At 45.6% G+C, this 26788-nt stretch overlaps 2 protein-coding genes across 2 annotated transcripts; both read left to right on the forward strand.

Moving 5' to 3' along the window:
- The first annotated feature begins 934 nt into the window (after positions 1–934).
- Positions 935–4135, forward strand: LOC142463655 (olfactory receptor 11A1-like). Its single transcript, XM_075566620.1, has 3 exons — positions 935–940; positions 2112–2176; positions 3109–4135. The coding sequence occupies exons 1-3, from the start codon at positions 935–937 to the stop codon at positions 4133–4135; spliced, it is 1098 nt and encodes a 365-aa protein (XP_075422735.1).
- Positions 4136–8433: 4298 nt separating this feature from the next.
- LOC142463656 (olfactory receptor 11A1-like) lies at positions 8434–11636 on the forward strand. Its single transcript, XM_075566621.1, has 4 exons — positions 8434–8439; positions 8988–8994; positions 9614–9677; positions 10610–11636. The coding sequence occupies exons 1-4, from the start codon at positions 8434–8436 to the stop codon at positions 11634–11636; spliced, it is 1104 nt and encodes a 367-aa protein (XP_075422736.1).
- The last annotated feature ends 15152 nt before the right edge of the window (positions 11637–26788 follow it).

Here is a 26788-nt window from a genome sequence, read left to right on the forward strand (position 1 = left end):
GCCTTTGCAGCAGACACCGGAAGTTCTCACTGACACATCTGGGTCTCACTGCTGGGGCTCCGCAGCTCAGACCCGGCCACTGCTCTCCTCCCTGCATTATCTGCTCTCTGTTGCCCCCCACTGCTCTGATGGTCAAAACTGGGACAGCCACAAAAAAATGGACATTTTAAAGAATGTCGGGCAGCCGAGACAGGCATTAAAAAAAATGGGACTGTCCCGGCTAAACCGCGACATCTGGTCACCCTAACAGAGAGGGCACAGAGAGGACACCGAGAGAGGGCACAGCGTTCACACGTTATCATTGCAGCACGTGTATGTGGAAAAGCAATAAGGGCCAAATATGCTAAGCAGTGCTACATCATAAGGCACCTTCTGGCACATAAGACAATTAGTAATTTACCACTCACTTGAATTTATGGAATAAACTCTTGAAGTATTTGTTTGTTTTTGCTTTAACCATTAAGAATAATATCATTGTAGTCAGCACATGGTGTAAGATACACATTATTTTATAAAGTTCCCTTTGTCAGAATGCAGATTATTACCCAGCAAAACCCTATAAATACACACATTGACAACCAGTACGTGACAAGTACATTTATTTGACTTATAAAGGTTTATATAGTAAATTCACTGTAAGAATGAAGCCAGAGACATGTTCAGTATAGATCTAGTTTGTAGGAAGAATAGAGCAAGTTGGTTGCAGTGACCTGGCTGAGTAGCCGGTCTGTCGGTCGTGGCTTTGATGTTTGCACTGTTCTGCGGTTTCGTTCCAGGAACACCAGATAAAAAAAGGTTATTCACCGACTTTGGTTTTTCAGTTAAGTGATTAAGTTTATCTCTGATCCATTACTTGGATGATAATATTTCCCACCTACTCTCCTTGCTTTATAGCAACATCAGAACCGACCAACATACAGTATTCTCACTGAGGATGCAGGTATGTTATTCTATTTACACTTACCCATCACTGACCCGGTATACAATGCTTTACAATGTAATATTGTATAAGGAATCGATGCTCCAGGGTGCACATATACACTGGTACTTTATATAGACTGCATGCGTAATATGAGAACATTAGGGTAACACATGGAGGGGGGAAACAAAGAGTTAAAGGCCAGTTGGGATAACATAATATAGCTCATAATAATTCGAATGATTATAAATATTAGTATTGTCACGGGAGACCAGGACAAATACCCGGGATCAATATCGCCAGACAGAAACACGAGAGTTTATAAAATTAATTTATTGGAAAAGTATATACACAAAAGTACAAATACCTAGACAACACACATGCTTATCTGGGGAAACTGGGGGGATACCTTGCATACCTAGTGGCAGGGACCTCCTAGCATACGTTTCCCCTGTTCTCTCTTCTTGCTGGACTGGTTTTCAGGCCTGAGACCAGCAATGGAGAGGACACTGCAGTTTCTCCCTGTCACAGCCACACCTCTGTAACTCTCTGCAGACTCTGTCTGCTAGGACAAGGGTGAGCAAACTTTTTATGCCGTGTCCCCTTTTCATCCATGAAATTTCTCGAGGCCCCCTGCTTGATGTAATCAAAATCACAAGGCGTCAGCGCACATGAGCTGGTTCAGCCAATGAGGGTGAACCAGCTTTGTGACGCGTCCGCCACGCGTCTACAATCTCCTGCAGCCAAGTTCACAAATTGCTTGGGCTGCAGGCGTGCGTGCAGGCAGTATACTAGTATTGGATCACTGTTTATTGTATTGTTTGCTGGCATCTGTTAATATGTTTTTTTCTGGGTCACAAAGGCAATCCATTTGAGGGGGCATTCATCCACCTCTTCGCTACATCCCTTCCCCCCCCCCTCCTTTTTTCCTTCTCCCATTTGCTTTCCCAGTGTCATCCACTCCTACCTACCAGTATTATGTATTATTTATTTATTCCCGTTTTAAATGCTGCCCAGGGATCAGGGATCCCCATAACCAAACGCAAGGGGGTTACTGTTGGATCTCCCCTGCTGGTCAATACTCCCAAGTGACCCCCCTGACCCAAAGAATAACCCTCAGCCCCCAAAACTCATCCTCCTCCCAAGCCCCTCAATTCTGCCATCTCTGCCTGACCTTCATCCCTCCGTTTAGCTGGGGGAGCTGCGGGGGTTCTTCGTTGATCTCTTCCTGGTCCTGCTGGAGCTCCCTGGGGATAGGTGATCATGAGACAGGGGCGTGCTCCGGCTCCTCCAGATGTCACTGCGCTGGGGCGTGCTCCTCTCCTGGCCTCTTTGGAGCCATTTCTCTTCAGCCGCCATACCTCCGCAGCCCCCGCGCCCACCATGATGTTGACCGCCAGCTAGGGTGACCAGACTTTCAAAAGTAAAAACCGGGACACATCATAAAAAGTATTTATAACACAAATTACATCACTTAAAAATAAATATTATGATATTTGTCTAATAGCGTCCCCATTTATGCTGTATTATTTATCTCTCTCTCCCTACCACATCAGGACCTCTCCCCTCTTCCACAGTCTCCCTCTCCTCTTCCCCAGTCTCTCCCTCTCCCAGTGTTTCTCACTCCCTCCCCCCAGTGTGTCTCCCTCTCTTTCTCCCTCCACCTAGTGTTTCTCTCACTCCCCGCAGTGTCTCTCCCCGTGTCTCTCTCTCCATCACTCCCCCCCCCCATTCAGGGCCAGGTGCTGCCTACATGCCCAGTCCCTGGTTGGTGGGTAGCAATGTGCTGCCTACATGCCCAGGCCCTAATTGTTGTGTAGAAAGGTGCTGCCTACATGCCCAGGCCCTGATTGGTGGGTAGAACTGCAACATAACATTTGCAACATAACAAGGATACAAGGAAAGGTAACAGACCAAGTTGCAACAATCACATGCAAACATATAAACCCCTGATTCCTGGGGTGCTGGAACCAAACAAAGACATATACATACATATATACATAACATACAGTATATAAACCATATAGCATGATACAATGTACTGTATTACTGACAGGTGGGGTAATGGAAGGCTTAACCTTTATTAACAGCAACCATATTTACCCCGACCATCACAAGCTACATGTAATAATGGATTATACATTGGTGTAATGAGATATTACACAGTGCTTGCTAACTCTTTGTTACAGGTTTCAGTCCCTGGCATTGTTTATCTTCCTCATATACAAAGTGGTGCCATCTATCTTTGTACAGGTAATGAGTTCTCAGAACCAGACCGTCCTCACCGAAGTCCTGATCCTGGGGTTTCAGACCCTTCACAGCTATCGCATTTTACTCTTTACTGTGTTCCTTGTTATTTATATGCTGACCGTTTTCGGGAACCTCCTGATTATTATGTTGGTGTGGTCCTGTAAGCTCCTGCATTCTCCCATGTACTTTTTCCTCTGCAATCTCTCACTGTCTGAAATCTTGTTCACCACAAACATTGCCCCTAACATGTTGCATGTGCTATTGAGAGACAGGGTCACTATGTCTGTCACTGGCTGCTTCATACAGTTCTACCTGTTTGGTTCTCTTGCTGCAACAGAGAGTTTCCTTCTTACTGTGATGTCTTATGACCGATTATTGGCCATTTGTAACCCACTACATTATGCCCTTGTTATGGACTCCCGTTTCTGCCTCCACCTGGCTCTTAGCTCCTGGGCCGGGGGTTTTCTGATCATATCAATTACTTTAGGCTTTCTATCCAGAGTACGTTTCTGTGGCCTTCACGTCATTGACCATTTTTTCTGTGACTTTGCTCCTATTTTGAAGCTCTCTTGCTCTGACACCTCCACTGTGGAGATAGTGGTGTCCTTGCTCTCCTCTGCAGCCACTCTGTTCCCATTCCTCTTCATAACAGTTACATATGGCTGTATCATCAAAGCCATCCTCAGGATCCCATCAGCCAAGGGGAAGGAGAAAGTCTTCTCCACCTGCAGCTCTCATCTGGGGGTTGTGTCCACATACTATGCAACTATGATCATGGTGTATGTTGTTCCTTACAATAGTCATTCATTGCTAGTTAACAAGGTTCTATCCCTGCTTTATACTGTGGTGACTCCATTGGTAAACCCCATCATATACACCCTGAGGAATAAGGAGATCAAGGGAGCGTTGAACTTGGTCTCAAGTAGAAAATGGGCAGCACTGAAGTTTCATGAATGGTGGAGGTAAGAAAGACACAAGGATTGTAAAGCTCCCGCTGAATTATTGTGCTGAACTGCCACTCTGTTCTCACATATGACATTGATATACATCAGAACTATTGCAATGCATTCAAACTACAGTAAAGGCATTTTACAATAACGGGATTAAATAAACTTGGCACAAACCAATAAGAACTGGAGATCAAAACATAAACACAAGATCTATATGGGATTTGTAAGGTACAGTGTTTAACAATCATACCATTTATTTTATTCCCTTCCAGAAAAGAAGAGATTTTTAATTCTTCTGGCCTTCAAGTAGACAAAACCTCAGAACCAAGAAGGCAAAAAATACTTTAAAATAAATAAGTGAATGGTTTGTGCTGTTAAATTGCTGCTTTGTGATTGTTATGAGATGAGAGGATGTTAGGGACATGTGAGGAATGTAGGTGAGAGTGGTGGGATGAGGGGGATGTTAGGGTGATGGGACCAGTGTAGGTGAGTGATGGGATGAGGGGGATGTTAGGGAGATGGGAGCAGTGAAGGTGAGAGTGACTGGGTGAGGGGGATGTTAGGGAGATATGAGCAGTGTAGGCGAATGATGGGATGAGGGGAATGTTAGGGAGATGGGAGCAGTGTCGGTGAGTGATGGGATGAAGGGGATGTTAGGGAGATGGGAGCAGTATAGGTGAGAGTGATGGGTGAGGGGAATGTTAGTGTGATGGGAGCAGTGTAGATGAGAGTGATGGGATGAGGGGAATGTTAGGGGGTGGGAGCAGTGTAGGTGAGTGATGGGATGAGGGGGATGTTAGGGGATGGGAGCATTGTAGGTGAGAGTGATGGGATGAGGGGGATGTTAGGGAGATGGGAGCAGTGTAGGTGAGAGTGATGGGGTGAGGGGAATGTTAGGGAGATGGGAGCAGTGTAGGTCAGAGTGATGGGATGAGGGAAATGTTAAGGAGATGGGAGCAGTGTCGATGAGCGTGATGGGATGAGGGGGATGTTAGGGAGTTGGGAGCAGTGTAGGTAAGAGTGATGGGATGAAGGGGATGTTAGGGTAATGGTAACAGTGTACGTGAGTGACGGGATGACGGGGATGTTAGGGTGATGGGAGAAGAGTAGATGAGAGTTATGGGATGAGGGGGATGTTAGGGAGATGGGAGCAGTGTAGATGAGTGATCAGATGAGAGGGATATTAGGGAGATAGGAACAGTATAAGTGAGTGACGGGATGAGGGGGATGTTAGGATGATGGGAGATGTGTCGATGAGAGTGATGGGATGAGGGGGATGTTAGGGGGATGGGAGCAGTGTAGGTGAGTGATGGGATGAAGGGGATGTTAGGGTAATGGTAACAGTGTACGTGAGTGAGGGGATGAGGTGGATGTTAGGGTGATGGGAGAAGTGTAGATGAGAGTGATGGGATGAGGGGAATGTTAGGGTGATGGGAGCAGTGTAGGTGAGTGATGGGATGAGGGGGATGTTATTGAGATGGGAGCAGTGTAGGTGAGTGTGATGGGATGAGGGGAATGTTAAGGGGGATGGGAGCAGTGTAGGTAAGAGTGATGGGCTGAAGGGGATGTTAGGGTAATGGTAACAGTGTACCTGAGTGACAGGATGAGGGGGATGTTATGGTGATGGGAGAAGTGTAGATGAGTTATGGGATGAGGGGGATGTTAGGGTGATGGGAGAAGTGTAGATGAGAGTGATGGGATGAGGGGGATGTTAGGGTGATTGGAGCAGTGTAGGTGAGTGATGGGATGAGGGGGATGTTAGGGGGATGGGAGCAGTGTAGGTAAGAGTGATGGGATGAAGGGGATGTTAGGATAATGGTAACAGTGTACGTGAGTGATGGGATGAGGGGGATGTTAGGGTGATGGAAGAGTAGATGAAAGTTATGGGATGAGTGGGATGTGAGGGTGATGGGAGAAGTGTAGATGAGAGTGATGCGATGAGGGGGATGTTAGGGGGTGGGAGCAGTGTAGGTGAGTGATGGGATGAGGGGGATGTTAGGGTGATTGGAGCAGTGTAGGTGAGTGATGGGATGAGGGGGATGTTAGGGTGATTGGAGCAGTGTAGGTGAGTGATGGGATGAGGGGGATGTTAGGGAGATAGGAGCAGTGTAGCTGAGTGATGGGATGAGGGGGATGGGAGCAGTTTAGGTGAGTGATGGGATGAGGGGGATGGGAGCAGTGTAGATGAGTGATGGGATGAGGGGGATGTTAAGGGGATGGGAGCAGTGTAGATGAGTGATGGGATGAGGGGGATGGGAGCAGTTTAGGTGAGTGATGGGATACATGGAGTCATATGTAACACAGTCTGGAGAGCTGCAGAGTTGGCAAACTCCTTCACTGTCTGAGAAACACCCGGCAGAGATCAGGGAAAGTTTGGAGGACTTATGTTATGCCTTATGTTTCACTGGTTTCCCTCTCGGTGTGGAAATGTCTTATAACAATATATAGGATACAGGTCACTGGACACTTTCTATGGTCTGAAAGTGGGTTGTATTTTTGAATTGGGGCACAGAGAGGGCACAGAGAGAGCACAGAGAGTAGGGTGACCAGATTTACAAAAGTAAAAACCGGGGCACATTAAATACATTTTTATAAAACAAATCACATCACCAACTGCGCCTCTTCTCCTTTCTGTCTCTCTGCCCTGCTCTGCTCCCCTTCTCTCACACACACCCCATTCTCCCTCCCTCATATCCCTACATTCTCATTCCACCCTTCCCATTTTCTTTCTCCCATTCTCTGTCTCTCCCCCATTCTCTGTCTCTCCCCCATTCTCTGTGTCTCTCTCTCCCCCATTCTTTGTGTCTCTCTCCCCCATTCTCTGTCTCTCTCTCTCCTCCATTCTCTGTATCTCTCTCTCCCCCCATTCTCTGTGTCTCTCTCTCCCATTTTCTGTGTCTCTCGCTCTCCCATTCTCGGTCTCTCTCCTCCATTCTCTGTCTCTCCCCCCCATTCTCAGTCTCTCTCTGTCCCCCATTCTCTGTCTCTCTCTCTCCCCCCCATTATATGTGTGTCTCTCTCTCCCCAATTCTCTGTCTCCCTCTCCCCCATTCTCTGTCTCTCTTTGTCCCCTATTCTCTGTCTCTCTCTCCCCCCCATTCTCTGTGTATCTCTCTCTCCCCATTCTCTGTCTCTCTCTCTCCCCCCCCACTCTCTGTCTCTCTCTCCCATGCTGTCTCTGTGTCTCTCTCTCCTCATGTTGTGTCTGTCTCTCTCTCCCCCCATGCTGTGTCTCTCTCTCCCCATGCTGTCTCTCTCCCCATGGTGTCTCTGTGTCACTCTCTCCATGCTGTGTCTCTCCCTCTCTTCCTCCCCCTCATTGTGTGAGTTAGTGTGTGTGTCCCATTCTGGACCCTACCTGCATGGGGTAGCCATTTTGAGCCTTTGCAGCAGACACCGGAAGTTCTCACTGACACATCTGGGTCTCACTGCTGGGGCTCCGCAGCTCAGACCCGGCCACTGCTCTCCTCCCTGCATTATCTGCTCTCTGTTGCCCCCCACTGCTCTGATGGTCAAAACTGGGACAGCCACAAAAAAATGGACATTTTAAAGAATGTCGGGCAGCCGAGACAGGCATTAAAAAAAATGGGACTGTCCCGGCTAAACCGCGACATCTGGTCACCCTAACAGAGAGGGCACAGAGAGGACACCGAGAGAGGGCACAGCGTTCACACGTTATCATTGCAGCACGTGTATGTGGAAAAGCAATAAGAGCCAAATATGCTAAGCAGTGCTACATCATAAGGCACCTTCTGGCACATAAGACAATTAGTAATTTACCACTCACTTGAATTTATGGAATAAACTCTTGAAGTATTTGTTTGTTTTTGCTTTAACCATCAAGAATAATATCATTGTAGTCAGCACATGGTGTAAGATACACATTATTTTATAAAGTTCCCTATGTCAGAATGCAGATTATTACCCAGCAAAACCCTATAAATACACACATTGACAACCAGTACGTAACAAGTACATTTATTTGACTTATAAAGGTTTATATAGTAAATTCACTGTAAGAATGAAGCCAGAGACATGTTCAGTATAGATCTAGTTTGTAGGAAGAATAGAGCAAGTTGGTTGCAGTGACCTGGCTGAGTAGCCGGTCTGTCGGTCGTGGCTTTGATGTTTGCACTGTTCTGCGGTTTCGTTCCAGGAACACCAGATAAAAAAAGGTTATTCACCGACTTTGGTTTTTCAGTTAAGTGATTAAGTTTATCTCTGATCCATTACTTGGATGATAATATTTCCCACCTACTCTCCTTGCTTTATAGCAACATCAGAACCGACCAACATACAGTATTCTCACTGAGGATGCAGGTATGTTATTCTATTTACACTTACCCATCACTGACCCGGTATACAATGCTTTACAATGTAATATTGTATAGGGAATCGATGCTCCAGGGTGCACATATACACTGGTACTTTATATAGACTGCATGCGTAATATGAGAACATTAGGGTAACACATGGAGGGGGGAAACAAAGAGTTAAAGGCCAGTTGGGATAACATAATATAGCTCATAATAATTCGAATGATTATAAATATTAGTATTGTCACGGGAGACCAGGACAAATACCCGGGATCAATATCGCCAGACAGAAACACGAGAGTTTATAAAATTAATTTATTGGAAAAGTATATACACAAAAGTACAAATACCTAGACAACACACATGCTTATCTGGGGAAACTGGGGGGATACCTTGCATACCTAGTGGCAGGGACCTCCTAGCATACGTTTCCCCTGTTCTCTCTTCTTGCTGGACTGGTTTTCAGGCCTGAGACCAGCAATGGAGAGGACACTGCAGTTTCTCCCTGTCACAGCCACACCTCTGTAACTCTCTGCAGACTCTGTCTGCTAGGACAAGGGTGAGCAAACTTTTTATGCCGTGTCCCCTTTTCATCCATGAAATTTCTCGAGGCCCCCTGCTTGATGTAATCAAAATCACAAGGCATCAGCGCACATGAGCTGGTTCAGCCAATGAGGGTGAACCAGCTTTGTGACGCGTCCGCCACGCGTCTACAATCTCCTGCAGCCAAGTTCACAAATTGCTTGGGCTGCAGGCGTGCGTGCAGGCAGTATACTAGTATTGGATCACTGTTTATTGTATTGTTTGCTGGCATCTGTTAATATGTTTTTTTTCTGGGTCACAAAGGCAATCCATTTGAGGGGGCATTCATCCACCTCTTCGCTACATCCCTTCCCTCCCCCCCCTCCTTTTTTCCTTCTCCCATTTGCTTTCCCAGTGTCATCCACTCCTACCTACCAGTATTATGTATTATTTATTTATTCCCGTTTTAAATGCTGCCCAGGGATCAGGGATCCCCATAATCAAACGCAAGGGGGTTACTGTTGGATCTCCCCTGCTGGTCAATACTCCCAAGTGACCCCCCTGACCCAAAGAATAACCCTCAGCCCCCAAAACTCATCCTCCTCCCAAGCCCCTCAATTCTGCCATCTCTGCCTGACCTTCATCCCTCCGTTTAGCTGGGGAGCTGCGGGGGCGCTTCGTTGATCTCTTCCTGGTCCTGCTGGAGCTCCCTGGGGATAGGTGATCATGAGACAGGGGCGTGCTCCGGCTCCTCCAGATGTCACTGCGCTGGGGCGTGCTCCTCTCCTGGCCTCTTTGGAGCCATTTCTCTTCAGCCGCCATACCTCCGCAGCCCCCGCGCCCACCATGATGTTGACCGCCAGCTAGGGTGACCAGACTTTCAAAAGTAAAAACCGGGACACATCATAAAAAGTATTTATAACACAAATTACATCACTTAAAAATAAATATTATGATATTTGTCTAATAGCGTCCCCATTTATGCTGTATTATTTATCTCTCTCTCCCTACCACATCAGGACCTCTCCCCTCTTCCACAGTCTCCCTCTCCTCTTCCCCAGTCTCTCCCTCTCCCAGTGTTTCTCACTCCCTCCCCCCAGTGTGTCTCCCTCTCTTTCTCCCTCCACCTAGTGTTTCTCTCACTCCCCGCAGTGTCTCTCCCCGTGTCTCTCTCTCCATCACTCCCCCCCCCCATTCAGGGCCAGGTGCTGCCTACATGCCCAGTCCCTGGTTGGTGGGTAGCAATGTGCTGCCTACATGCCCAGGCCCTAATTGTTGTGTAGAAAGGTGCTGCCTACATGCCCAGGCCCTGATTGGTGGGTAGAACTGCAACATAACATTTGCAACATAACAAGGATACAAGGAAAGGTAACAGACCAAGTTGCAACAATCACATGCAAACATATAAACCCCTGATTCCTGGGGTGCTGGAACCAAACAAAGACATATACATACATATATACATAACATACAGTATATAAACCATATAGCATGATACAATGTACTGTATTACTGACAGGTGGGGTAATGGAAGGCTTAATCTTTATTAACAGCAACCATATTTACCCCGACCGTCACAAGCTACATGTAATAATGGATTATACATTGGTGTAATGAGATATTACACAGTGCTTGCTAACTCTTTGTTACAGGTTTCAGTCCCTGGCATTGTTTATCTTCCTCATATACAAAGTGGTGCCATCTATCTTTGTACAGGTAATGAGTTCTCAGAACCAGACCGTCCTCACCGAAGTCCTGATCCTGGGGTTTCAGACCCTTCACAGCTATCGCATTTTACTCTTTACTGTGTTCCTTGTTATTTATATGCTGACCGTTTTCGGGAACCTCCTGATTATTATGTTGGTGTGGTCCTGTAAGCTCCTGCATTCTCCCATGTACTTTTTCCTCTGCAATCTCTCACTGTCTGAAATCTTGTTCACCACAAACATTGCCCCTAACATGTTGCATGTGCTATTGAGAGACAGGGTCACTATGTCTGTCACTGGCTGCTTCATACAGTTCTACCTGTTTGGTTCTCTTGCTGCAACAGAGAGTTTCCTTCTTACTGTGATGTCTTATGACCGATTATTGGCCATTTGTAACCCACTACATTATGCCCTTGTTATGGACTCCCGTTTCTGCCTCCACCTGGCTCTTAGCTCCTGGGCCGGGGGTTTTCTGATCATATCAATTACTTTAGGCTTTCTATCCAGAGTACGTTTCTGTGGCCTTCACGTCATTGACCATTTTTTCTGTGACTTTGCTCCTATTTTGAAGCTCTCTTGCTCTGACACCTCCACTGTGGAGATAGTGGTGTCCTTGCTCTCCTCTGCAGCCACTCTGTTCCCATTCCTCTTCATAACAGTTACATATGGCTGTATCATCAAAGCCATCCTCAGGATCCCATCAGCCAAGGGGAAGGAGAAAGTCTTCTCCACCTGCAGCTCTCATCTGGGGGTTGTGTCCACATACTATGCAACTATGATCATGGTGTATGTTGTTCCTTACAATAGTCATTCATTGCTAGTTAACAAGGTTCTATCCCTGCTTTATACTGTGGTGACTCCATTGGTAAACCCCATCATATACACCCTGAGGAATAAGGAGATCAAGGGAGCGTTGAACTTGGTCTCAAGTAGAAAATGGGCAGCACTGAAGTTTCATGAATGGTGGAGGTAAGAAAGACACAAGGATTGTAAAGCTCCCGCTGAATTATTGTGCTGAACTGCCACTCTGTTCTCACATATGACATTGATATACATCAGAACTATTGCAATGCATTCAAACTACAGTAAAGGCATTTTACAATAACAGGATTAAATAAACTTGGCACAAACCAATAAGAACTGGAGATCAAAACATAAACACAAGATCTATATGGGATTTGTAAGGTACAGTGTTTAACAATCATACCATTTATTTTATTCCCTTCCAGAAAAGAAGAGATTTTTAATTCTTCTGGCCTTCAAGTAGACAAAACCTCAGAACCAAGAAGGCAAAAAATACTTTAAAATAAATAAGTGAATGGTTTGTGCTGTTAAATTGCTGCTTTGTGATTGTTATGAGATGAGAGGATGTTAGGGACATGTGAGGAATGTAGGTGAGAGTGGTGGGATGAGGGGGATGTTAGGGTGATGGGACCAGTGTAGGTGAGTGATGGGATGAGGGGGATGTTAGGGAGATGGGAGCAGTGAAGGTGAGAGTGACTGGGTGAGGGGGATGTTAGGGAGATATGAGCAGTGTAGACGAGTGATGGGATGAGGGGAATGTTAGGGAGATGGGAGCAGTGTCGGTGAGTGATGGGATGAAGGGGATGTTAGGGAGATGGGAGCAGTATAGGTGAGAGTGATGGGTGAGGGGAATGTTAGTGTGATGGGAGCAGTGTAGATGAGAGTGATGGGATGAGGGGAATGTTAGGGGGTGGGAGCAGTGTAGGTGAGTGATGGGATGAGGGGGATGTTAGGGGATGGGAGCATTGTAGGTGAGAGTGATGGGATGAGGGGGATGTTAGGGAGATGGGAGCAGTGTAGGTGAGAGTGATGGGGTGAGGGGAATGTTAGGGAGATGGGAGCAGTGTAGGTCAGAGTGATGGGATGAGGGAAATGTTAAGGAGATGGGAGCAGTGTCGATGAGCATGATGGGATGAGGGGGATGTTAGGGAGTTGGGAGCAGTGTAGGTAAGAGTGATGGGATGAAGGGGATGTTAGGGTAATGGTAACAGTGTACGTGAGTGACGGGATGACGGGGATGTTAGGGTGATGGGAGAAGAGTAGATGAGAGTTATGGGATGAGGGGGATGTTAGGGAGATGGGAGCAGTGTAGATGAGTGATCAGATGAGAGGGATATTAGGGAGATAGGAACAGTATAAGTGAGTGACGGGATGAGGGGGATGTTAGGATGATGGGAGATGTGTCGATGAGAGTGATGGGATGAGGGGGATGTTAGGGGGATGGGAGCAGTGTAGGTGAGTGATGGGATGAAGGGGATGTTAGGGTAATGGTAACAGTGTACGTGAGTGAGGGGATGAGGTGGATGTTAGGGTGATGGGAGAAGTGTAGATGAGAGTGATGGGATGAGGGGAATGTTAGGGTGATGGGAGCAGTGTAGGTGAGTGATGGGATGAGGGGGATGTTATTGAGATGGGAGCAGTGTAGGTGAGTGTGATGGGATGAGGGGAATGTTAAGGGGGATGGGAGCAGTGTAGGTAAGAGTGATGGGCTGAAGGGGATGTTAGGGTAATGGTAACAGTGTACCTGAGTGACAGGATGAGGGGGATGTTATGGTGATGGGAGAAGTGTAGATGAGAGTGATGGGATGAGGGGGATGTTAGGGTGATTGGAGCAGTGTAGGTGAGTGATGGGATGAGGGGGATGTTAGGGGGATGGAAGAGTAGATGAAAGTTATGGGATGAGTGGGATGTGAGGGTGATGGGAGAAGTGTAGATGAGAGTGATGCGATGAGGGGGATGTTAGGGTGATGGAAGAGTAGATGAAAGTTATGGGATGAGTGGGATGTGAGGGTGATGGGAGAAGTGTAGGTGAGTGATGGGATGAGGGGGATGTTAGGGTGATTGGAGCAGTGTAGGTGAGTGATGGGATGAGGGGGATGTTAGGGTGATTGGAGCAGTGTAGGTGAGTGATGGGATGAGGGGGATGTTAGGGTGATTGGAGCAGTGTAGGTGAGTGATGGGATGAGGGGGATGTTAGGGAGATGGGAGCAGTGTAGCTGAGTGATGGGATGAGGGGGATGGGAGCAGTGTAGATGAGTGATGGGATGAGGGGGATGTTAAGGGGATGGGAGCAGTGTAGATGAGTGATGGGATGAGGGGGATGGGAGCAGTTTAGGTGAGTGATGGGATGAGGGGGATGGGAGCAGTGTAGATGAGTGATGGGATTAGGGGGATGGGAGCAGTGTAGGTGAGTGATGGGATGAGGGGGATGGGAGCAGTGTAGGTGAGTGATGGGATGAAAGGGGATGTTAGTGAGATAGGTGCAGTGTAAGTGAGAGTGATGGTATAGGGGGGTGTTAGGGGAATGGGAGCACTGTAGGTGAGAATGATGGGATGAGGGGGATGTTAGGGGAATGTGAGCAGTGTAGGTGAGTGATGGAATTAGGGGGATGTTAGGGACATGAGGGCAGTGTTGGTGAGAAAAGGTCAAGCGCAGACATGGAAAGGGCTTGGGAATTAAAGGAACTTAGCTCTAATAAATCTAAAGAAAATGGATTTCTTTTGAACACTTTATTTTTTAAACATAAATTACGAGAATGGCCCCCAAAGCCTTGGTGACTAGGAGCCTCCAATGGTATTAATCCACCACTGCCTGCTCTCAGGTATATTGTTTCCCTAACGTGCTTTGAGTCCCATTTGGAGAAAACACCATATAAATAAAGTTATTATAATTAAAGTTATTTAGTGACTGCTGCTGTAAATGTGTCTTACCATTAGAGGGCAATCATTGCAAAGCTCAGGCCAGTGATGTAAGTGTTACTTTCACTTTCATTTTGACCGTGCACTTAAAGGTCAATATCCGGCTTTACTGTACATTGAGGAACAACATGGAAGCTACAATTCCCCTCTAGCCCAGGGGTTTGCAAAGTCTTCTTCTTGCACCCCCTGCCTGGTTTCCACCCATACTCGCGCCCCCCTCCCCCCCACCCTCTCATGGCTCTAGCGTCAGATGACGCTGAGGGGTCATGTAACATCACGTTGCCATGGCAACGCGACGTCACGTGACCCTACCGGTTTGCCATGACGACGCTTCGCTGGAAGGTAAGGTAAGGGAGTTTTACAGAGGCCTCACGCGATTCCTGGCATTTAATTTAAATGCCTTGGGGGAAGTGCAGGGGCCTCTGTAACGGCCTCGCCTCCCCCAGAAACCCAGCTATCTGACCAAGCTCCTCACCCCTACCACATGCAGCACTTATCACCTGAGATCTGACTCCAAAAGCCTGTTCATGGTCCCAAGGCTCAACAAAGTATCCGGCCGCTCCTCAATCTCTTACTATGCACCCCAAAACTGGAACAACCTACCGGAGACTCTCACAGCCACCACCAGTCTAAGTTCTTTCAAAACTAAGGCTGTCTCACATTTTAATCTGGTCTGTAACTGTTACATACGCCTATAATATATATATTTTCTTTAACTGTGCATGCAATGTCTTGTATATAATGTATACCCTGTTCACTTATGTAACTGTATTTGTAACCATGTATTATTTGTCTTAACTCTATGCCCAGGACATACTTGAAAACGAGACGTATCTCTCAATGTATTACTCCTGGTAACACATTTTATCAATAAATAAAATAAATAAATCTGCAGCACTGGAGGCTTTCTGTTTTCTTCTGTGCATCAGCGAGGTTCTTGTGGATCCATATAAGGATGGAATGATTCTTACTCGTGTAAATATATATATACAGTATACAGTATATAGTATATACCTACGCTGACTTTAGGAGCTTTTTTACTTTGTGAGATCTGTTTTTTAAAGTCCCCCTCTTACTGTGTTAGAGTAGCATCTGAAGAAAAACTGGTCTGAATCCTTATCACACAGGTGACCTGGAGTCAGTTGTAAAATATGTCAAAGAAAGGACTTTCAACATCTGGAACAAACCATTGTAAAGATATCAAGAATTACAGGACACTGTCACTGCCAGAGACATCTAGAAAATATTTGTTCCGCAAACCCCTAATTAATAAATGTTTTTGACAACTAATCACACTTTCGCTAACAAAACTGTGTGACCGATCTCAGGCAGTTTAGTGTCCTGAGCTCGTGGGGGGGAACACACTTAATAAAGCCCCACACTGCTCCTCAGTGTGTGCAGACAGCATGGGGGGTTGTATCTGTCACTCACTGCAGAACGTGCAATGTCACACCCCACAATGCATTGCTGCTGTGAATGCAAAACATTGTGAGGAGAGACTTTGAAAGACCAAGCTATAATATACAGCTACACCCCCCTATTCTACGGTGCAGTTTTGGGACCAGGTGTGCAGTCCCCACACAGGTTTAGGAATACACGAAACTGACTGGTGTCCACCATTACATATATTTTTTGCCAAGCCCAATGGAGACACTCACGAAACCCCTGCGGGTTCTCACACTCCCTGTTGGGAGTTACTGAAATAGATTGAGAAGTTTTCATGACAGAGGGCAGGCCTACATTTTATTCTGTATGTATCATTTGTTATAAGTAGTGTGGTCTGTCTGGGACCCATTACCTCTTCATTGATCACGTGCATTTTTTGTGCAATATTGCTGCACCTTCTTCCTTGTACTCGTCTTTACTTATCCAGAGTTTCTGGAAGGCGTCCAGTGAAGCGGTAAGTGAGCCTCCTACCCAAGATGCATACTATCTCCTATTTGTGCTTTTTGGGACAATCAGGTTAAAAGCCGAACCTGAGGGAAGCAGAGCGTCCAGTTCCTTCTACAACCTTTCAGCTAACCCTGGGAAAAGAAAAGATCCTCCACATAGCAGAACACTCCTGCATAACTCATTGCTTGAGCACTCACCAACCTTTCTAAGACTCTCAACGTGAATTCCCAGTTCATCGATACCTAGAAGGTTGGGCTGGAAAAGCAACTCAGGACATTGAAATCTCTCAGTGCCCATACTAATTCTCTTACCATCTCATAATCCTTAATCTCATGATGTTCGTCTAAATGGCTTCCATAATTTAGGGAGACATAGCAAGTGTTTTCCTTCAGATCTCCCAGATAATATTTTTCCAACAACTTGTAATATGCTCCTGAGAATGATCTCGGAGCTGGCCTAGATATTGGGTGAGTGTCGATCCTTCTATGTCTGACCAGTACAAGGCATGGGGCAGTATGTAACCCTCCTCAATGGGGCATATAAATGATGATTTATACCATCACCTAAGTCTAGTACTAACCAAGTGATATGCCACAGGAATACAGTGCCAGGACACTGCTGTGGGTCATATGCATTCTCGGGACACCAAAACCTTCAAATAGGAGCTGAGCCGCCAGCTCCCGGTTTGAAGCAGAGGCATTTGGAGAGTCCAGTAGGAGTAACGGCATCGAGGTGAGGTCAGCCCTTAAAGCTGCAGTTCAGTCTTTTTTATTTTTTTAATTTATTTTTTTACTTCAATAGTTTCATGTGGGCAATCTCTAATTACCTAAAGAACTGTATAGCTGCAGGTCAATTCGTTCTCCATGTATTGATAAGCGAAATTTGGTGATATAATTAGAGCTGGCATATGTTTTTATTTGCTTCTGTCAGTCAGTGGAAGCTCATGAATATTCATGAGCACTCCTGCACTGGCATGTGCTAGAGAGAGGGCAGGGCTGACAAAGGGGTGTGCCAGGGCTTGTGACAGGACATGAAGGGGCAGTGCCTTAGCAAATGGCTGTTAAAATAGAATACAAGAAAATTGGTCTTTCAAAGCTGTTTTTTTAAAAACGGAAAATGTTACAAGTATTTTTTCTTAATACAGAACTGATTTATTAAAAAAAACACACATGCAGGATATTGACTGAACTGCAGCTTTAAACGTTTGTACAGAATATGTTGCCACAAAAGTTCCACAGCATCCCAATCCACAACCACTCCATGGACTACAGGATGTCAGGAGAAAACGTCATTATCATGAGGGATATCATCCCCAGCATCGGACATGAATTCTGAGGGCAGCTCAGACCATGGCATGTCCATTCTGTTTGGTATTATACAATAAGGCCTGTACACAGATCTATCACCAAAGCTGATTTAACCATTGAGGAGTTATTCTTTGACTTTGTATCTCCATCACTGTTCTTTATAGAAGTTTTGTTCATGGGAAGATAGGATCCAGCTGTGGGAAGACAAAATGGTGGTTATGTATCAGCATGATTGTGAAATGTACTATTTGCTACAGTGGCGGCCGCCTTTAGCCTAAATCGGCTGTATCCGCGGCGCTCTGATAATCTCGGTCAGATGCGTTTTTTTTTTTGGTCCGGTGTGAATTGCGTTATTTTAGCGCTCGTGATATTAATATTTTATTCTCACTGTCTGCAATACTGCAATGCCATCTAAAAACTCAGGGGGGCGTTCGCGAGCTGTTGTCTTGGAAGTCTAATACCAGTTCAACCTACGTTAGAACACACTCTGCGTGTGCGCGCGCAGTAATTGTAAATTTGCATATTTACAGTATACATACATTTGCAGTGCTGTACTGTACTGTATGTCTAATTTGAAAATTGTTGAAACGCATAGGCGTGTACAGTACTGTAACAGTGTCATATTTCGGCATATACAGCGCTCTCCCCTCACTCGCCCCTGCACACACACAGGATAATTTACTGCACTGCAGGGTATTTCAACTTCTTATCTTATCTACAGTGCAGTACATCTCTCCCACACCATTCCTTTGAATGTGTGTCTTTCTGGTTTCAATCACATTCCTGCTTGACAGCAGATGATTACTGCGCATGCGCCTGTAACTTCACCCACCACTGCTTGCTTGAGTGAGTGACCAAAAAAAAAAAAATTTCTCCTCAATTTTTAATGTTTATTTTCTCTACAAGCCTGCAAAAACCATCTTGATATTACGATATTCAATCTATGCTGTAGCTTTTGACTGCGACCCTGTGCGTTTGACTGCACATGGTTGATTTGTGTGCTTTTTACGTACTGTATTTGGGAGTGTAGGGATCATATTATTATGATGAACTGCCTTTTGAAATTAAAGTATGTCATTATCTTTGAACTTCATGCAGCTGTACCCTGTAGCCCCCTCCCCCACGCATACACACGCAAGGCTCACTCAAGGATTTGAAACTCTTATCGACAGACACCTCTACAGTCATTCATTTTCTGAAGTTTGCCATTGTGTTCTTAATCCATCCCTAGCCGAGCATCACCTCACTTCCCTCACTGCGCCTGCGTGTAATCCTCTTTGAGATGGGAGCTAGCTGATTATTGCGCATGACTCACCCAACCCCCCCTCCAACCGTTTGAGGCTTTGTTTACGGTAACGCTTTGGATAAATCCCTTGTCGAATTTGATATGTAAATCTGATTTGCACAGCATTGTGAGAATTGAGAGTTAAAAAAACCATTAACTGATTCATGTTGTTTTGTCATTCATTCTTTTTCTTTGGTGTACTGTGGGTGTGTGTGTGTGTGTGGGGGGGGGGGGGGTTGTTGTCAATGATTATGATTATCAAGAATGTAAATAAATATTTATTTTATTTTATCAGGAGCTAAAAAAAACAAATATAAAAATAATCATGAATAATGCATAATGCAGTCTTTATTAAGTTCTTCTGTCAGATGGAAATTGAGGGCCGGTGGATAAACATGAATAATGCACATTGATAATAATATTAATTAATAATATATAATTTATAATATATATATATATAGTAATATAATTTTTTCCGTCTTTATCTTCTTCCTCATTCTGTGTACAGTACAGTAGTTCACTGAGAGAGGAGAGGTTTTGTTTACATCATGACTGCAGTTTAGATACTGTACACTTGACTGTACAAACAGTTCAAAGACTGTACACGACACCCCCCCCCCCTCTCTCCCAGTCCATCCCTTTTTCCTGAAAAGACAAGAAAACAAAAAATTAGTGCAGTTATGTGCGTACTGTATTATGGCATTGTGTGCTGCGTAGTACTGTTAAACTAGTCTATACTGGAACTACTGTATATTGTGACTACTGTTAAATAGTTTGGACCAGATGGCTGGTGCTGCTCTGTCTGGAAATAAATAAATTGAGCAGTTAGGTGCATACTGTACTGTATTATGGCATTGTTGACTGTATACTGTAGCTACTCCATATTGGACTACAGTACGCTGTTAGCACTGTCAATCAAGTCCATACTGGAACTACTGTGTACTCTGACTACTGTTAAATACTTTGTAACCAGGTGGCTGGTGCTGCTCTGTCTGGAAAGAAAGAAATTGAGCAGTTACTGTACTGTACAGTAGGTGCATACTGTATTATGGCATTGTGTACTGCATAGCTACTCCATATTGGACTACAGTATGCAGTTACCATAGAACTATCAAACTAGTCTATACTGGAACTACTGTATACTCTGACTACTAGGAAAGAAAAAATCTGTGCCATACTTACCTGTAAAGAAAAAGACAGTGTGAAAACAGCACTATAAATAGTGAAATAAATATTAAACCCAAGTCTAGGTGGAATTAGGCTGCCAGGTGAGTGCTGATTGCACAATCAGACACTTAGATGCAGTAAAATAAAAGAAAACCGGCGCTTTACAAGTTCAGTAGTATATAGAAAGTCCAAAACAATATCATTAAAGTCCCAACAAAGTCCTCTGTTGCAAAAACGATGGAAGAATTGCTGTGCACCTCCCACCATGCATGAAGAATTATGTGGAGAAAAAACAAACAAACAAAATTATGGTGCAGTACAGTATGTCAAACTAATATAACTGACAAAATGACCCAAAACACTAATGACAAAACAAAACAAGACAGACAAACTAGACAAACAATAGCAAGGCTAATAGTGATAAAAAGCTAATTTATTAAAACAACATAAATGAAGGGTTCCAGAAGACTAGAAAATCGCCAGGTCCAGATATTGTAAAATTGGGACCCTACTCACAAGATGTCAATTTGTAACAGGCAATGGAGATAAACGCCGTGCTGCTCATCCACTGCAGTGGTGACTGGAGCACCTACCTGTGATTCCCCTGCCTCGGATGGATGCCGCATCACTATGGGGCGGGACCTCCAGGCGGATGTCACGTAACTGGAAGGCGGGACTTCCTGGAACAGCGTTTTTTTCAACTTGAAGCCTGGATCAACTACACGTCTTCTTTCACCAACAGGCAGCTCTAAAAGAACTTCCCTACGCGTTTCATGCACCTGCGCGCACTTCCTCAGGGATTGTAATGACACTGATACTGAGTGGAATATATACACCCACACTGCAATCTTAATTGCTTAATTACACAATTGAAAATTAGGCACAGATGTTACCACAGTACTGACATCACAATAACATGCCTTGCTAAACAGACAACTACAATACAACACAAGACAATAAACCGTTAACAAAAAACACTTAATCTAATAATGAGACTATTCAAATATGGATAAAATACTAAGTAAAAACATTACTATACTATAAAAAAGCCTTCAATTCAAAGTCTATGTTCAGGCCTCTTGAAGAGAGTGTTTTCAGTTCATAGATCCAGTATGCTTCACGCATACTGGCCTGTTGAAGTCTGTTACCCCCTCTCCAATTGGCCTGAACAACCTCTATAGCTTGACATAACAAGCCTTTGGGATTCTGATTATGACACATGAGATAATGGTGAGACACACTATGAGTGACCAATCCCTTTTTGATGTTGTAAATGTGCTCATAAATTCTCCTTTGAAATGTTCTTCCTGTTCTGCCAATATACTGCAAGCCACACGGGCATTGAAGCAAGTATATAATAAATGTAGAATGGCAATTAATAAATGTCTTGATGGGATATGATTTTGATGTTACTTTTGATGTAAATGATTTAGCATTACAGCTAAAAGAACATGCAACACATCTCGCACAAGTGAAAAAGCCTTTCAAATTCCCTGCTTGTTTCTGTCTATGCTGATTGAATGGGCAGCTTGGAGCCAATTTAGATTTTAAATTATTGTCCTGAAAACCGGGCCTGTTTGCTGCCCTCGAGGAATGTTTTTACATTGTAAAGTATTTGTAAATACATGGTTTTGTACTTACTCCACCAATAAAAGAAAATGTTGATTTGTTTTAAAATTTTCCATTGTCTCCTTTGATACTGTAACAAAATACAGTGTTTATAGAATGTACACTACTGTCCAGGCATACTGTACTGTATACTGTAGGCATGCTCAGTACTGCACATCACACGAGTATTAAAAAAAATACAAGACACATACTGTACTGTACAGTATGTACTGGTATAGAAGACACAAATTGTATGTACTGTAATCCATATACAGTAGAATAAATGCATACTTTTTATTTTTTGGGGTTTATTATACAGTATATATAAAAAAAAGTATTGTATACTGTACAGTCGGAAAACATCAGCATACTGTTTCAGGTATTCTATCCTAATCAATAACAACGGCCACTAAACTGTAGACTCCGGTACGTGGTTTTTTAAATCCGATTCAGCAATGTGCAGGCATTGTTACACAAAGCGATATTATCCATTGGAAAAACAAAAATAAAAGCTTTACTGTAATGGTCAGCCCCCTAAAGAAGTTCCCAGTCAGTCCCACCAATAATTTTCTCGGGGGGCATCTCCTGTTCACATGCGCATGCGCCTACCGTGCATACAGTACATGCAGGATATTGCTTGAACTGCAGCTTTAATACAATCAATACAGTATAAATAAATATAAAATTCTACCAATTGTGTACGCACAACATCCTTCCTTTTATGCCATGTGTATGTGCTCGATAAAGAAACACCTACTAAAATATTGATTTCATAGAAGGATTTCATTGAGTGTAGTGCGTTCAGCTCTAAGTGCCAGTGTTAGATATTTTTCATTGGCTATATTACATTGACCTTTTGGGGACTTGTTGACAATACAAAAGCATCAGTTACTGTACCAATAATTAGATATAAAATGCCCTATTTCTAGGGTTGCTAGGTGGCTTTCCCCAAAATACTGGACACAATGGTGAAAAGAGCAATGCGTTCGAGGCATACACACATGCGCACACACACTCTTTCTCTCCATGCTGTTTTCTCCTCTCCTTGGCCCCATCTCCAGGCTCATGACACCAACACCTAATTGGCTGCACCATCCAGAAGCAGCCAATCAGGATGGAGGAAACTGTCCAGCCCCCTAGCAACTGCCCTGCTCTCTCCCTGCTCGGATTCCGCGGCCCCCCAAGCCCATCGGGTCCCTATGTTCAGAGAGGTAATACCGAACAAATACTGTCAATGTACAGAGAGGTAACACATACTGTCAATGTCCACAGACGCCATCATCAGAGTGTGTTTAAATGACTTACTGGTTTCAAATATATATGCTTCATCAATTAAACAAATGAACCCTCCTACATATTGCAAAGTATATAAAATACATGTTAAACAGAAAGAATTCAAAAGTACAGACGTGTTAAACAAAGGAGACGTTTTCATATTGATCATACAAACCCCACCCCCTCACTATAAACACATTTCCTAATTAACCCATGGTCAGACATTGCGTGTATCTGGGTTATCCAGTATACTTCTCTCCTGACTAAATGGTTAACTAAATCATTCCCTCTGTTTATATTAAATCTCTCAATGCCAATGAATCTCAATCCTGTGGGTTAACTATGGGGACACTCTTTAAAATGTGTTGCCACTGCATTATCATCCTAACTTTGCAATCTACATATGATTTTACACAGGGGCCAGTAAGCAAGTAAATTACACAAGAAGTTGTACAATTAATAACATCTTTTATAACACTTTTTTTAAATTGAAACATATAAAATAATCTGTTGTAGTATATATGGACACTGTAGACACAATGTCCACATCTAAAACAGCCCTCTGGAGAATTATTTACTAGACATGGGCGAACTCAGCCAAATCCCTTTCCCGTGGTTTTTAGACCAAACACTACTGATTATACTGTAATGTGCACATTGTCTAATCTCTTCCTTTCCATCCCTGCTTCATATCTTCCCCTCCACCCTTTCTCTTCCTTTCCATCCCCGCTTTATCTCTTACCCTCTGCCTTTCTCTTTCTGTCCATCACTGCTCCATCTCTTCCCCTCCGCCCTTTCTCTTCCTTTCCATCCCTGCTCCATCTCTTCCCCTACACCCTTTCTCTTCCTTTCCATCCCTGCTCCATTTCTTCCCCTCCACCCTTTCTCTTCCTTTCCATCCCTGCTCCATTTCTTCCCCTCAACCCTTTCTCTTCCTTTCCATCCCTGCTCCATTTCTTCCTCTCCGCCATTTCTCTCCAGCTCTTCCCCTCCACCCTTTCCTCCCTGCTCCATCTCTTCCCCTCCGCCCTATCTCTTCCTTTCCATCCTTGTTCATTTCTTCCACTCAGCCGTTTCTCTTCCTTTCCATCTCCGCTCCATCTCTTCCTTTCCATCACTGCTCCATCTCATCCCCTCCGCAATTTCTCTTCCTTTCCTCCCTGCTCCATCTCTTCACCTCCACCCTTTCTTTTCCTTTCCTTCCTGCTCCATCTCTTCCCCTCTACCCTTTCTCTTCCTTTCCTCCCTGCTCCATCTCTTCCCCGCCACTATTTCTCTTCCTTTCCATCCCTGCTCCATCTCTTCCACTCGGCCCTTTCTCTTCCTTTCCATCCCTGCTCCATCTCTTCCCCTCCGCCCTTTCTATTCCTTTCTATCCCTGCTCCATCTCGTCCCCTCTGCCCTCTTTCTTCCTTTCCATCCCCGCTCAATCTCTTCCCCTCCGCCCTCTCTTCCTTTCCATCCCCGCTCAATCTCTTCCCCTCTTCCCTTTCTTTTCCTTTCCTCCCTGCTCCATCTTTCCCCGCCAGCCTTTCTCTTCCTTTCCATCCCCGCTCCATCTCTTCCCATCTGCCCTTTGTCTTCCTTTTCACTTTTCATCCCTGCTCCATCTCTCCCCCCCTTTCTCTTCCTTTTCATCCCTGCTCCATCTCTTCCTCTCCGCCTTTCTCTTCCTTTACATCCCTGCTCCATCTCTTCCCCTCTGCCCTTTCTCTTCCTTTCCATCCCTGCTCCATCTCTTCCACTCCGCCCTTTCTCTTCCTTTCCATCCCTGCTCCATCTCTTCCACTCCGCCCTTTCTTTTCCTTTCCATCCCTGCTCCATCTCTTCCCCTCCGCCCTTTCTCTCCATCCCTTCCCCTCCACCCTTTCTCTTCGGGCCCAAATCGATGGAATCTCCATAGGGTTGTATTGAGCCCCAACGGCGACCTATGGAGAAACTGCAAAATGGAGCCTGCAAAGGCGGGAAACTGGAACAAAGGGCTATAATCACTCCTTAACTATTAACCCTTTCCCTCCTGCATCAATCACAGTGTATGTGTTCGTGCAGACACTGGAATGGGAACAATACACATTTACAGGGGAATATACATTTGGATACTGAAGCAGGGTAAAAACACGATACTGGACCGCAGTCCAGTTAACCCCTTGCTTCCCACGTGAGAGCAGGGGGTGGCCAAATAGGGTGTAATCCCTTTAATACTGGGCCAACCCCCTCTCCCATGACACCTCCCCTGCTCAATGGGTGCCTTGTGACCCAGCTTCCCACCCTGGCACTTGTACACCACTGGCATCCTTGAAGCACTTGATAAGTCCTGAGGGGTTGGCCTGGCAAAAGTGCCCTCCGGCATTGTCCAGTACATTGTCCTGGCCACATTGGATTGTGAAGTCCAGATCCTGCAGAGCAGGGCTCCAACGTGGCTGCCGGGCATTCTCCTTTGCCACCCTCTGCCTCCCACCCACTGCCTGGTGACCCAAGACCACCGTGAAGGGGCACCTCTGCAGACCAGGCTGCATGTTGCCCAGAGACTAGCATGTCTCGGTACCAGCGAGTGACCAGCTACCAAGCACATACCATCGCTTCTCCGTCAACCAAGTCTGGGAAAGAGCTATGTCACTATCCTGTAGGGACCCTACCTGCCCTGGCCCTGTGCCCACCTGTAGCTGCTCCGCTATACCTTTGCTTCTCCTCCCTGGCTCTAGGGCAGTCCCCACCCCGAGTGACATCACTTCTGGATGCCAGAAACCACCTTGGATGCTTGGATGCTGACTACCACCCTCTCCTGTGCCTCCTGGGACAAGGCAATTCCCCAGTACCCTGTACTGGGGTTCCTGGTACCCAGATGCTTTGCTCCTGCCCTCTCAAAACTGAAGTCCAGGAAATAAGCACCTGCTACCACCACTGCTACTACGGCCAGCATCACTCCTCTCCCCTCCAATTTTCTGCCCTTCCTCCCTGCACCTACCCTTGGCTGCCCTGGTGACAGAACCCTCTGCTGTACCCACTAGCCCTGGCAACTGCTCCTGGCTGCCTACCTACCCACAGCCCTACCTCTGGAAACCCTGGGGAATCTGTCATGGGGGTCGCTCCTAGCAAGTCAGAACAAGGGACCTCCAGCCTTCCTAGCTTCTACCAGCAGCCTGACACCCCACTGACCTCCTATCTCCCCTTGCTCCACAGTGCCCCCCTGCCTAGCCTCCCCTAGGCTCAGCACCTCAGCCCCTGCTGATGACTCCTGCTGCCAGCTCCCTGCAGCCCACCTCCACTCTGCTCCCCCCTAGGCAATCCTAACACAGACACAGGGACAACCTGAGAGCACCTACCTCCCTGACCTTGTCTCCCCCTTACCAGGGATGAGCTCAGGGGCATCTCTTCAGATGCAACCGCCTTAGCTCTTGGCTGGCAGGTATCCATGGGGTGGCACAAGCTTGCCACTGCCCATGATACCTCCAGCCCACATCTAAACTGCAACAGGGGGTTGCTGGTCTGAGAGACCACCTGAGGCTCCGCCAGGGTAATGGGGAATTCTAGCTGCCATACGTGCTGCTTTCCCTCCCCGGCTACCACTAGCCCTTCTTCTCCTACTGAGACCTTGTGCTGGCTACCTATCTGCAGCCTTCCCTCACTCTGCTTCTCCCTAGTTAGTCCTAACCTCGATACTAAGGACACCTGACCAAGGCCATCTCCCTGACACTGCCTCCTCATTACCGGAGAGGAGCCCAGGGGCACTGGTGCAGAAGCACCTGCCTTGGCTCCTGGTTGGCAGGTAATCTGAGGGTTGTGTAACTGTGCCACTGCCCCTGATACCTCCAGCCCATAGCCAGGTGACAATAGTGGGGCTCTAAACCGAGAGACCCCCTGATGCTC

Source organism: Ascaphus truei, chromosome 11, assembly GCF_040206685.1.
Source record: "Ascaphus truei isolate aAscTru1 chromosome 11, aAscTru1.hap1, whole genome shotgun sequence".
In the NCBI taxonomy this organism is placed as follows: Eukaryota; Metazoa; Chordata; class Amphibia; order Anura; family Ascaphidae; genus Ascaphus; species Ascaphus truei.